The 14343-nt window shown below is 49.8% G+C and overlaps 1 protein-coding gene across 1 annotated transcript in view; it reads right to left on the reverse strand.

Moving 5' to 3' along the window:
* The window catches only part of LOC121168113 (uncharacterized protein KIAA2012 homolog), a 121719-nt gene that overhangs the window by 39524 nt on the left and 67852 nt on the right, over positions 1-14343 (reverse strand). Inside the window, exon 13 of the mRNA XM_040997904.1 lies at positions 5647-5784. Coding sequence (XP_040853838.1) covers positions 5647-5784 — 138 coding nt within the window. The remainder of the gene's footprint in view (positions 1-5646; positions 5785-14343) is intronic.

Consider the following 14343-nt stretch of genomic DNA (forward strand, 5'->3'; position numbering starts at 1 on the left):
GGCAGACAATAACAGGTGTCTGCCAGGCAGTGCTGAGCCTTGCAGCAAAGGGAAGGTAGACCTGTTCCCAGCAGAGGAAGCAGCCATGTCGGTGAGGGAGACTTACATGTGGCTGTAATGTGTGGGCAGTGGGGATTTGATAAGACCCACATCTTGCAAGCTGCAGCTTGTAGGTTTTTTTTTTTTTTAACTCTGCATTTAAAAAGATATTTTCTTTGGAAGAAAAATACATCGTTGATAGTGGGAAGGTCTTGGGGATATGGTGAAGAGTGTTGAAGAGTGTTGGCAAACCAGTGGGAGGACTAAACTAGGTTTCAACAGAGCACCCACGGCAGCGCGGTCTAACAGGCCGGAGCAGGGGGAGGCTGTTACTCTGCCAACTGCACATACGAATGCTGGTTCTAGAGCTGCTGGGAGTAAGATCCTGTCCAGGTGTCCTAACTTAGGCACTTGACATGCTGTGTATCCTAGTGGTTACTGAACAGCTGAATCTCAGCTTGTCTACTGTCCCCTGCCCCCAATCCCACCATCCAAACCTCTACCATCACACTTAGCATCCCTCGAAAACTCCAGGCCCACAGCAGCCTAGAGAGACCCAGAGGTCAGAGTAGTGCAGGATGCAGAAATCAACAGGAGGGATTCCAGCCTGTCTCCAGCTAGTTGGCATGACTTATCATTGGAGCTCAGCTTCCTCGTCTGTGAAATGGGAGTGGTGCCAAAGATTGCACTGAGTTCCTGGAAGGCTTAGCCAGGAAAATACCTTTGGAAATTCCATGTAACAGATTGCATGACACACACACATAAACGACTATGCTCTCTTAATAATGGAAGAAAATCATATCCCATTTGAATGTATCAACTTCAGGTGGTGTAAGTTTTCAAAAGACCTCATGGACTTAAAAAAAATTGTTTATTTTATATGGAAAGGCAGACTTACCGAGATAGAAAGACACACACACAGAGGCAGATATTTTCCATCTACTGGTTCACTAGTTAAATGGCTGCAACATCCAGAGTTGAGCTGATCTGAAGCCAGGAACCAGTAACTTCTCTGTGTCTCCCATGTGGGTGCATGGACCCAAGGACCTGAGCCATCTTCCACTGCTTTCTCAGGCCATAGGTAAGGAGTTAGATCAAAAGTGGGACTTCCAGGGCATGAACCAATGGCCCATATGGGATGTTGCTGCCACAGATTAAGGATTAACTTGTTATGCTACCATGCAGGCCCCGTGGCTCGTCTTTAGTGAAAAAAGAAAATTGGCAGAATCCTAAGGTATTGTGTGAGATCAAGATGGAAATACATCATCAACTCTCGGTTCTCGTATCGCATTCTGAAGGCAGAACAAAGACGTGTAATTAAATTCTTCCTAGGAATCGAGCAGATAGATCCCAGAGACAGCAGGTGCCTCGGGCTCTGTGGCTTTAAATCCCAGCTCCCTCCGCTGTCAGCCATGTCTCCGACGATCTCTGTGCCTCAGTTTCTTCATCTGCACCGTGGGGTTTGGCACAGTAACCAGAAAGGCGGGTGAAAAGATGAAATGATCTTCAATCTGTGAGGGCCTGGCCCGTGGCAGGCATCAGTGGCTGTTTGTTCCTTTCTCCCTTGTGAATTGAGTTCTTTATAGATGTGAACGGTCTTTGAAAATGCTGATTTCATAGAAGGCTCACCTCACTGGTGAGAGGCCGGCACGGAGGTCCCAGTATTATTATCTCTGCTTTATTAGGGAGCGACAAGGTCATTCAGGGTCAGAGAAAGCCCGGGCTTTACCAACTACTGGTCAGGCACCTTAAGATAGAGAATGCACCACTTAATGCCGGGCCTCTGTTAGGAAATGCAGCCGACTCGATATCCCGAGGCCCTTTCTTGGAAATGGTATACTGTGCTCCTGGATTCATTAGGTCCAGCGAGCAGCCCAGGATCCCTCTATAACTGTCTGCCAGCTAGTCAACAAAGCAAGTCTCCATGATGCTGGGAACCAGAACTTAGCTCAGCAGCAGTGCCCTCCATCTTTGGACCACAAAGCCAAGCACTATTTCCGGGTTGCTTTCAGTCTTTACCACCTATGTGGTGCATCCCTGAAGTGACCCAAGACCCAGTGGCAGTGGCAGCCATCCTGTGTGCTTGCTGCCATGTACTGGCACTTACTTGCCTGGGCAAAACCCGAGACCAATCTGACTCAAAAACAGGCAGCTCCATGCTTTAAGTGCAGGCATACCTAGCTTTCATGCCCATGTTCAGGCAGTTTTCTCTGCCCACCCTGCAGCTGAGGGCATATGTGCCTGCCTGTGACAGCTGCGTGGTAGGACACTCATATCTACCTCCTCACATTGGGCATAACCCATGTCCCTTTGGCATCAGTTATGTTTACTGAAATCTATGCCTGATACAAGCAGGGTGTCCTCTAACATGGACGAGTCATGTTGCCTTCAGTGCTCTAAGAAGGTTCTTCTATTGCTTTTTTATTTTCTAAGATTCATCTATTGTTCTTGGAAATGCAGATTTATAGAGAGGAGATACACCGAGGAAGATTTTCCATCTGCTGGTTCACTCCACAAGTGGCCGCAATGCTGAAGCTGATCTGATCTGAGGAGCCAGAAGCCTCCTCCAGGTCTCCCATGTGGGTGCAGGATCCCAAAGCTTTGGGCCATCCTCTATTGCTGTCCTAGGCCGCAATCAGGAAGCTGGATGGGAAATGGAGTAGCTAGGACAAGAACCGGCATCCTTATAGGATCCTGGCACTTGCAGGAGGAGGATTTGTCCACTAAGCCACTGTGCCGGGCCTTGTAAGGAGGTTCTTAAACTTCATATGTTGCAACTGAGAAATGATTGAGTGAGAAATGAATGAGTCTCCCCCACAGCCACCTCTACCTACCTCTTCCACACCTCCTATGTTGATATGGCTCATTTCATTGTTCAGTTTTAGAACATAGGCTCTTCAGAATGTCAAGGGTGGAGATGATCCATGCTTGCAATCCTTGGAGCTTAGCACATGTCTGATATGTAGACTATGCTCCATACGTGCTGGCTAAAGGGAAATGGATGATATCTTGGAGAGACGAGAGACAACTCTTCAGAGTTCTAGCAGAGACTTCCAAGTTTCAGTGAATCTGCCAGCTGACTGCAGACACGCATGCACAGGGGTGGTAGTGTTGAGGGATGCCTGCATGCTTGGTTGACAAGGAAGGCAGTGCTTCTGCTGGCTGCATTCCAGTTGGAAATCTGTTAGCTGTTGGTTTTGGACTGAGTGTGTGGGCTCCGGAGCTGGGTTGCCTGGCTTTGAGTGTTGTTTCTGCCATGCAGCAACTTGCATCTTCACCAAAAGATCTGACCGTTGAGTTTTCTCATGAAACAGGACAAAGGCATCTGCTTCTTCATTCATCACAAGAGTTCAGTGGGTGCATGCATATGAAACTCAGAGCCTGGCATGCAACAAGAGCTTCAGAAAGCTGCAGTTACGGTAATCTGCATCTTTTCCCATCTCCTTCCTCTATCTGCATCTTTCCTATTGTGTGCTGTCACCTGTGACATGCCATGCTTCTGATCTGTACACAGACAAAAATAAAGTGCTCTGTGGATGGGCAGGAGATGCATGAATGAAACATATGGATGACATGCATTTGCCCAGCCCTGCAGGGGAAGGACAGCCCATGTGCTCTGCTCTGCATTTATTGTCCTTGCCTGCACGACCCCAAGACTGCCTTTCTCCAAGCCATCCTTGAGAACCTGGGAGCTGCCACATAAGGAGAGCTGTAAGCACTGAATGCCCCAGAGAGAGCTGTGGCCTCTCAGCCAGGGACTGACCAGGGGTATAGGAGGCTGAGTGCAAGCTCTGAGAGCCCTGTGGAGTCATACTACATGATCATGTCCATGTCTTCAAGAGGGTAGGCTGGAAAATGGGGCTGAGAAATGACAACTCCCTTCCCTCCTGTAGTGCTGCGTCAAAGTTGCTGAACAAAAGGTGAACACAAATTGCATTGAAAAATTATTGTAAAATTGCCTTTTCTGAATTCTACGGTTTTTGGATGCTGTAAGTAGAAATCTCATATCCCTATCTGCACAACTGTCACTGTCAAGATGCTCTACACTTTAATGATCTGTTCAGTGTCTGTCTGCTGCACTAACCTAGGGCAAGTCAGGCCTCCCGGACTATTTGGTTCACTGATGTATTCCAAGGACCCAGCATGTGCGAGACACGTAGTAAGTAGCAGGTGCTCAAATACTGGTTCTATGAATGAACAGTACAGGAGATGACATCACCTCTTCAGGAAAAAATCAACCATCATTCTTTTAAGTGCTAAGGGAAGAACGAATCTATTGCTTGGGAGGGCTCCACTGATGTAATAGAGCTTGGCCATATTATCTTTCTGAATACTTGAAACAAACATCAGTTGTCTTGTTGCTCAGAATGATTCTTTCTTTTTTGCACTTTTAAGGCCCTATTTCCTTTGTGAGACACCTATTCTACAACTGTGTGGCTCCCGGGTGGGCCAATGATGCTACATTTGGGCTTGGGCATGGGAGCCAGGAGGTCCAGCTTCCTGCTCTGGAGTAACCTGGGGAAGAAGGGCTGCTGCCAGACTGTCCTGCTGGAGAGAAGCCTCCCTGAGTGAAGCCCAGGAAAGCAGGGCTCAGTGGAGAAACAGGCTATTCAGGCAGATGCATGGCTGTTGACCAAAGCTACACCTTGTGAAACTGGAATGGGGGAAGCCCTGAGAAGGTAAACCCAAGACGTCTGGATTGGCTGAGGTCTAAAGCCTGATGCTAAGACTTGCACTCTTCCCACCAGTTTGCTAGCTAGCACCACCATCAGGAATTCCACAAGGGTTTGGTCACCTCTCCCTGTTTCTGTCTGAGCCGCTTCTGATCAAAGGCCTGTGATGGTGGCCCTTGGGATAATAGGAAGGCTCTGTGGTCCTTCCAGGCCTGGCTAGGTCCCCTTAGTGATTTATGGCTGCTTATTTCCAGTCCAGGAACCTCTGAGGAAGGCAAAGAAGGGGGGTCCTAAATCAAAGGACTATGGGATGACAAGGGTGGGCCAACGGGCACCTCTCATGTGGCATGTACCAGTGCAGGAGGCAGGCTTGCAAAGACAGACAAACGGCACCCTCCCCACAGGGACCCTCTGTACCCTTACGCAGAAGTGAAGTGGAGCTTAGGAGATCAATGAGCTCTTAGAGAATAGAAGACAAGACCAGCCCTCCTGGAAGAGAATTCGCAGCTGACGACTTCTAAATAGTTAGCCCAAGAAGAATCTGTCTTCCCCACAGTGGGACTCCGGCTCCACCGAGTTGCAGGGGTAGAGCAGTACCCCATTATTTCAACGACTATGAGAGCAAATGAATTCCATGTGCCAGTGCCATGAGGCGGTTCAAAGTTACTCTTTCTCCTCTCTGTTCCATGTCCCCCCCGCCACCCAAACCAGACACCCAACTGATTTGTCCCCGATGGCTGGCTGTGATTACTGTCCTAATTTGTTCTTTCTTCATGTGCTACAGACTGCCTATTTTCTGTCCCTTCTGATAAAGCCAGAGCTCTGGGGGACTTCTGAGGCTGTTTTTTTTTTTTTTGTACCATGCAGAAGTGTATTAACTGGCATTCCTGTGTCTGTGTCTATAAAACCCCTCGTCGGCTCAGTGTGAGACCACCTTCAGGAACGGCGTCATGTCGATGTGCAGCTTGCGCGTGGAAAATTCTTTGCTGTTTGAACATATCGGCCCTTTATTTATACAACTTTGAGGCTCTCCCGTCTTCTGAGCCGCTGCCTCCAAGGACTGCTGGGCTCCCTGTGAAGACAGGCAGAGAGCTCAACTTTCACAGGAAGGCTACCTGGTGCAACCAGAGCAGCCCGCAGCCCCCAATATTTATAGAAAGCAATTCTTCACCATTGGAACGCTAATAACCGCACCAATTTGTACCATCCGGGATGTAGTGTGTGTGTGTGTGTGTGTCGGGGGGGGTGGACCAGAGGGAAAGATTTGAGATTGGCTAATAATTAATACCTGGGAAAGTGGGGAGAGGGTCTCAGGTTGGAGTGATTTCCTTGAAACCTCATGACAACTCCGGGAGGCTGGTATGGTTACCCCCATTTTCACAGATAAGGAAACTGGGAGGCTCCAGGAGGTTAAGCAATTTGCCTAAAGCCATTATTGCATATGTGGGAGTGGTCACGTCCCATATCTGCCTAAGCCTCCCTTTGCAGTGAGATCACTGGGATGCTTCTATGGCTCCCTCATGCTTACTGCCCCACCTGGGTGAAGCTAAGGTATGGCAAGATTCCGGGCTAGTTCTGAGCTGAGCTTGTGAGGGGTGCTTAAGGAAGATTGACTGAGTGAGTGGCGTGGATAGGAAGGAAGAACGGGCTAGCAGAGGAGCTTGGGAGGGGAGGGGGGGCAGAGAAGGGGGAAGGGTTTGCTCTTTGGAGTGCATCTTTTCAAAATGCAAATGACCAGGTCCCCTTCCTACTGAAAGCCCTCAGGAAGGAGGCCAGCTGGCTTGCAAGGTTCACCAAGCCCTTTTTGCCCAGCTTTGGACTCTCTCTCCTGCCTTGGCCAGTCACTGCACACCTTGAGCAGGGTGCATGTGCTTGGCCAGGCAGAATAGAGAAGTCCACATTGACAGGAGGTGAACACTCCTGCCCTTGCAGTGTGCACGCCTAACCACTGGCTAGGGAAGGAAGGTGAGAATTAGCACATAAGAGAAGCTCAAAGGGGCAGGCCTTCCTTTCTTTCCTCTGTGGGGAACACTGTTCCCCTTCAGCACCTCCTCAGCCTTCAGCTCTGGCTTGCCTGGGTCCCTGAGATGTCCCAGAGACCTGAGCGCTTTCTGTTCCTTGCCACAAGGGTCCTTGAGGGTGAGCAGCCATTTCTCCTTCCCACTGAGTTGAGGCAGGCAGCCCAGCTCTCCTGCTCCCACACCCTCCTCCCTGACAGTAACTGCCAGGACACACACACTGGACACCCATTTGCAGAACAGAAGAGCACCGGAGACAGGAGCCCCACCATAGTCACTGCCTTCACGGGGCGGTGCGCGGTGAGGATGGTAGGGGAGTGGGGTGTGTGTGTTTCTCCTTCCCAAAGATGCTGGATTTGCTATGTTCCCTGCAATCACCCTGGGTGTGTAGTTGGCCACGTCCCCGTTTTCTGGAAGGCTAGCTCTCAGCTGGCCATCTTTCCAGGCAGCCTGAAGCTCTCCCTTCCGCTACATTTCTGTTACTTGTGAGTGTTGGTGATGCATTAGCCATTGGCGGGGGTCCCACAGGCGGCCATGATTCCAGTGAGCATCCACACCCTTTTCCTTTGTTTCGAAATGTGGCTAGGGATTTTTCCGGACACATAAATATCCCGTATTGGGTCATCCCAGCTGTATATCTGATAAACTTGTCGGAGTGAGGCAGCCCCTCCCTGCTTGTAGACCAAATGAAAGCTTAGTTGGGTCCAAGTGAGAATCAAAGTATTCCAAGCTTTCTAGCCTTCGCAACCACGCATGAATCACTGAGTAGAATAACAGCAATCAGACGATGCTGTTTTGAAGGAAATCTCTGCATCATCCCCAGGAGAAGATTTTGTGTTAGGCTGCAAGAACAAAAGGCCTAGCCAGGATCCATTGCATTGGCTGGAATTACTTTAACTCCTTACGGGCTTGGGGCGTGGGCCCAGATGGAGGAGTGGGGAGTAGAGGGGCTCTCAGAGCAGTCCTTCTAAACCATTCAAACTATAAATCTTTGTGAAACAATTCCCTCGCCAGGATGGCTCATCTCCCCGATGTCCAGGAGGCCATCAATTCTAGCTGGATGGGGTTTTCAGAGAAGGCACTATAGCTGGGAGAATGTACAGTGCTGGTTTGTTTATTGTGCTCAAGTGTTCTAGAAAAAAAAAGACAGTGAAAGGAGGAGGGGTTGTGGGGAAGAAAGAAAACATGAAACAGAGAGAGAGAGAGAGGATTGGAGGTGATGGTAAAAGGTAATAGAAATACTGAGACCAGGAAAGGAAGGCTTGGGCATGGTGACTCTTCACTCGTTACACTGGGATGTACTGAGTGGCCTTGTGAGGGTTGGACAAATGACATAGGCGGGATGACTTGGGACAGTGGCTAGTCCAGAAAGACAACGCAGTGGTGACAGGGTGAAGGGCAGTGGGGAGTGGTGGCGACCTGCCTGTTGCTGGTCAGGGAAGGTCTGTCTGAGGAGGTGACATTGGAACAGAGGGCTGGATGACCAGAGGGAGCCAGGCATGGGTAGATCTATGTTTAGCAATCAGTGTAGCCCAGGTCCCTGTGGGCGGTTCACTTGGAGGTAAACCCAGGCAGGGGTTCTTTGCAAAGGAAAGCAGAACGCCTGACCTCTAGGTTGACTCTGCCCTGGCCTCCTGGACCTCATCCCTGACTCTGGGAGGCGTCCCTCCTGCTTTCTGAGTGGCTGAGCCGCCACACCCGACACTCCTGGGTATGCAGAGACCTAGCACAGCAGAACAGAGAGTGGCCAGAAGTCCAGGGCTCTGTGGGCAGAGGACAGAGATGGAAAAACAAGGTGAAGTAGAAGGAAGCCGGAAGAAAACAGAGATGCCAATACTTTTTTTTTTCCTTTTATGTGCAGATTTTCGTGGGAATGATGAAAAAAAAAAAACTGATGGAAGGGTGAAATGTTTAGCAGAGCATCAAAACTCATCCCTTCACCTGCAAGGTATTGTAAATACTTTAATATTTTTATGCTTTGCTAAAGACACCTGGGAGCCTTTCCCTTTAGTAAATGAAACAATAAAGATTAATGAGCTAATTTGGTAAAGCTGATTTGGATTGCACAGAAGGCATTGCGCAAGCGCTTGGCATTTAAAAAGTTATCTGACATTTAAAAGGAGACAACTGTTAATGAATTCAAGAGCTAATCTTATACTCTGACCGAGTGAGCCATGGAAAATCCAGGATTATTATCTTGCTGTAAACATCATGTGATTTAGTTGAGCCATCAAAAGAGAGCTATCAGCTGTGCATAAACACATACACACAATGTAGCACCTTGGAGGACTTCCACTCAGATTAAATGGGTACCTTCCCCTTTCCTTCCTTATGCTTGGACTCTAAGAGCTAAACCCCAGTCTTGGAAGAAACCCTATTTCCCCAGCAGTTTTCCTCTTTTTCCCAGCTTGTGTGTTCTGTAGGGCCATTGCCAGGGTTGGCGCCACAAGAAGCACATGAGGTTCCAAACTCAAGACTAGGTCCCCACCCATGGGCCCCACAGAACCACCAAAGATACAGATCTGTGCTGGAGGCATCCTGCAGGTTCCCCCCTTTCCTTCTCCCACTCCTTTCTAATTGGGGTTCCCCATCTTTGTAGCTGCCGCTTAATGGCTCCAAGAAGAGCTATTGTCCCTCATTAAGGCCGTGGCAACACTCTGGCTAGCCAAGTGCCTCCCACACAGCTCACAGCTTCTTTTTGCTGGAGAGCGAGCTGCCAAGAGTACCTGGGAACCTGTGGGCAGGCTGGGCTGCAGGGAGGCCACTGAGGGAAGGAGGGCTGCTGTGGCCAGGAGTGGACTAGTGCTAGTCTTGGGGCAATAGTGTACACGGGAAGGAGGCTGCCACTGAAGCCCCTGCATGGGCGTACACAGGACGTGTATCTCTATGAGCAAATAAAGGGAAGAATCAGGTTTCCCTTCTGGGAACCAGGCTCCCCTTTTAGGCCAGAAGTGTTTCTGCATCTCCCTTGGGGTTCCAGCAGGGACAGAGATCTCAGAAATTGAGTTGCACAGCCTGTGTGGGATGGGGTTGGGATGGAGCTGGGGTGGGGGAGTGAGAGAGGTGTGGTGGGGACAGGAAGCAGTGGGGCTGGGATTCTCTCAGCCCCTGGCAAGGGCAGACAGCTCAAGAAGCTGCTCTGGCTCTCTCAGATTTTGCTATTTCTTGACCATGGCAGCCTAGGCACCCAAAAGTGGGCAGCAGAAAGGGGCAGGGGTGGGGCTGGAGGGCACCTGGAGTTCTGCTGTGGTCAGGATGCCTGAAGGAGGGCAGGGTGATGGTGGGCCGGGGTGGGGATGGGGGTTCTGTCTGCACTGTTCACCTCAAGCTGCTTGGGAGGGGGATGAGGCACACTCAGGGTCTCCACTCTAACCCCCCACCTGCCGGCTTAGCCCCTGCAGAGAGCAGAGGGGACCTCAAGCTCTCCTGGGGCCCCATGCAGCTTGAAGGTGCCCCAACCATTCTCTGGCCACTCCCTGTGGGCCCCTGGCGCACTTCTTAAAGCTGCAAAGTAATGTGGTGGTGAGGTGGGTGCGGTGCAGCAGGAGGCTCCTCTAGTTAGGCGGGGTGGAGACAGCGTTTGGTCAGCAGCCATTTTCACACCTCTGCTCTATGGAAGGAGATTTTCCATTCCCCTGAGGGGTCAGCAAGGCAGCTGGCATGCAATAGCCTAAGCCAAGCAATGCAGCAAATGTCTAGTCCTAGCTAGCGCCAGGGACTGCGTTTGGTGGCTCTTGCCATGCTAGTCATTGTTCTGGACTTCAGCTTCCCTACCATGAAAATGGGGCCAAGTCATTGCTGCCCTTAGGGAGATTGTGAGCGACGGGACATGGACCATGTCTGGGAGGGGTTCTTAGCCATGCTGCTAGCTGATACAGTCCTCCGTTTAATTATAGGCTTGTGGACACAGCGGAGTTCTCTCTGGATCAGCAGGAGCTGGGGAGGAACTCAGAGCCAAGAGTGATCTCCTGTGCCCCAAGGGAGGCAGCGACCTGCTGTTCTCAGGGAGGGGCACGGGAAGGGACCCCAGGCTGAACCCCAAGGTGTGAGACTTCCTTGTTGTGCTGGGCCTGACCTGGCTTTTCCAGTCTGAGCGCTGACAGGCAAGGGATGCTCACCTTGGAAACCGATTCCCTTGTAAAGTGGGCATTTGAAAGCTCCTGGTTGCATGAGAAGAGAATGTCGTTGTGGTGCTTTGATTCCGAGGTGGGCCCCCAGTGTTGATCTAGCCTGTAATCTAGCCAGAAAGTGGAATTGAATCAGCCTTGTAGTGCTGCTGGCACCACAGTGGGCTGGATGAAAAGAAAATGTCCTTTCCTTTTCTCTCCTGTCCCCGCTAAGCCCCCTTCACTGCCCTGCCTTCTCTATCAGGCGTCCTGTCTTCTGCCCTCTTACCCCCTCATGGGCAGCTGTGCCCTGGGGTGGGGCCAGCTGGACCCCTTGACCTGGCTCATATTCCCTGCCTCCCTTTCTTCCCCAGGCCTTCAGCTCCCCAGGGTACAGGCAGAACCATTTAAGCAATTACCTTTACTAGGCAGAATCCTAAGTGATGAACCAGAGCTAGGGCTCCAGACCAGGGAGGGGGCAGCTTGGAGTTGGGGAGGGGGGAAGGGGAGAAGGTTGGTAGATGGGCTCAAAGTTTTCGCAGTCCTTCCTGCTTTTCAATCTCCTTCTTCCCTCGGTAGAGCCTTTAGACTGTACACATGCTCCAGGCACAAGTCTACAATAGCAGGACAAGGTGATAACCAACATTGTTATCCAGGATAGGGGCTGCCAAGTGCTAAGCCTCGTGTTGGTATTTTCCCAAGTGCTGTGGCTGTGGCACCTAATCCTTGTCATTCCCGAGGCAAGGATTGTGTTCCTTTTACAGAGAGGAAATGGAGGCTCTGAGAGGTTAGGCAAGCTGCTGAAGGCCACCCAGCCAGGAAGGAAGACAATGAATCTCAATGCAGTTTAACAGGACTCCCAAGTCACCAGGGCTCTTTGCACACACAGGTCTGGAGCGAATGGGCCCTGTAGGTCTTGACACCTGTTTTCTCATCTGTGTGTTGGGGACAGTAACTGCACGCCCCTCCCAGGATGTCACAAGAGTTAAGGAAGACAATGTAAAGTCCAGCACATAGTAAACCTCAAAAAGTATCAGCTGGGGCCAGTGCTGTGGCATAGCTGATAACGCTGCTGCCGGTATCACCAGTCCTGGCTGCTCCACTGATCCAGCTCCCTGCTCATGCACCCAGGAAAATCATCAAAAAATGGCCCACATGCTTGGGCCCCTGGGAGGCCCAGAGGAAGCACTTGGCTCCTAGTCTGAGCCTGGCCCAACCCTGACCATTGCAGTTACCTGGGGAGTAAACCAGCAGGTTGAAGACCTCCTCTCTCTCTCTTTCTCTCGATCTCTGTCTCAGTCTTTCTGGCTGTAATTCTTTCAAATACATAAATACATCTTAAAAAAATCAGTTGTTACTATAATTTAAAAAGATACTCTCCAGATATTAAAGACATAAATATTATAGCTTCTGTTAAGTACATGGAGTCCCCAACATAATTCTCTGAGGCCAGAGCTGTGGCACAGGAGGCTAAGTCTTTGTCTGCTGTATCAGCATCTCATATGGGTGCCAGTTCAATTCCTGGCTACTCCACTTCTGATTTGGCTCTCTGCTTATGACTTGGGAAATCAGTGAAGGATGGCTTGAGTGTCTGAGTCCCTGCATCCATGTGAGAGACCTAGAAGAAGCTTCAGACTGGCCCAGCTCTGGCCACTGTAGCCATTTGGGGAGTAAACTAGCAGACATAAGATTTCAGTCTTTCTCTTCTTTCTCTCTCTCTCATCTCTCCTCTGTGTAAATCTGCCTTTCAAATAAAAAGAAGTAAATCTTTACAAAACTAGTTCTCTCCAGAGGATGGCATGATGACTCAACTGGCTAATCCTCCACCTGTAAGCACTGACATCCTATATGGGTGTCAGTTCTTGTTCCGGCTGCTCTACTTCCCATCTAGCTCCCTGCCTGTGACCTGGGAAAGCAGTCAAGGATAGTCCAAAGCCTTGGGACCCTGCACTCACATGGAAAACCCAGAAGAAGCTCCTGGCTCCTGGCTTCGTATCAGCTCAGATCTGGCCATTGTGGCCACTAGGGGAGTGAATCATTGGACGGATCTTTCTGTCTCTCCTTCTCTCTGTATATCTGACTTTCCAATAAAAATAAATACTTTTTAAAAAAAGTCCTCTGTATGTCATAGAGGTTTAATATTTTCCTTAACTAAAAAGAAACAGGCTGGGATTGTGTGTCACTGGCACTCAGCAGTCTCATGATAGATGTGAAAATTCAACAAATAAAAGCCTCGATTTTGTAATTAAAATAAACCTCTTTCACTTATTTCCTCAAGTGTTCAAAAAATATTTATCTGACAGGTAGAAAAGGACACAGAGAGAGATAAGGACCAGTCTTCCATCCACTGGTTCTCTCCCCAGATAACCACAACAGCCATGGGTAGAGCCAGGCCAAAAGCAGGGACGGGAACTTGGTCCAGCTCTCTAACATGGGTAGCAGCAAACCAAGTACTTGAGTCACCTGCTGTTTCCCAGGGGGCACATTGGCAGGAAGTTGGACTAGGGACTTGAACCCAGGCATTCTGCTGCAGGTACTCCCAGTAACAGCTGCTGTGCCCAACACCCACTCCGTTTAGGGAGTGTGGAGATGGACAGTGATTCCCTGGGCAAAGTTGAACTGAAAAATGAGGTTTGCTTAGATGGCTGAAGAGTGTTGAAATCAAATTCTACAACAAAAGCAGGATGGGAGAGCTGGAGGTAGCATATACCTGCCTGGCACCAGAGGTTGTATTAACAAAAGCTGGCTTTACAAATGACATGCAAAGGAAGGGTGAGGAAGAAAGAACACTTTTGGTGGGGAAAGGCAGACAGGCAATCCTTCCAGGCACCCCTCTGAGGCCCAATGCTAGTTCCAAGATTCACCAACAACTCCAAGAAGAAGGCCAGTGACAACTGCAAATGTGTACAACTGGATCCCCCAAGGGCTTAGAGCTGGAAGTGTGGCCTAGTACAGTGATGCTGGGAGGCAGCAGAAGGTGTAACAGTCCAGGCTTCGTGGGACTCAGAAGGAATTCACACTGGGCTAGCAAAGGTAGGAAAGAGGAAAGACTGAGTCTGGGTCTCCTTCTTCTCTGGCTTTCTGCCTCACCCTGTGAGCCCATCAGCAGGAACCTATCAGACTATCATTTGACATGGGACCCTCTCCAGGGGCAAAATTAACAGGTTGCCCAATCTTGGACATTCAACTTCCTAAACCATGAGCTAGCTAAGCCTCTTTTCTTTGTAAAGTACCAGACCTCGGATGTTCTGTTATAGTAACATCAGAGAAACACAGAAGACAACAAAGACCTGGAAGTACTCTTGGATCGTGTGTACTTTCTGGAAAGATTCCATTGTAATTGGAATGGCGAGGTTGGCAGCAATTTAGAACTGCTGAACTATCAAAACCACTTGAGCAAGACCGTTGGAGCATGCCCCACATTGAAGACCGTGGGATGGTTGGGAGGCTGGGAGGGGCTTCTCTCTATCTCTTCTCTTCCCTCAGATACAGGAAGAAAAAGAGAGA

Source organism: Ochotona curzoniae, unplaced genomic scaffold (genome assembly GCF_017591425.1).
Source record: "Ochotona curzoniae isolate NIBS_2020 unplaced genomic scaffold, NIBS_Ocur_1.0 patch58, whole genome shotgun sequence".
NCBI lineage: Eukaryota > Metazoa > Chordata > Mammalia > Lagomorpha > Ochotonidae > Ochotona > Ochotona curzoniae.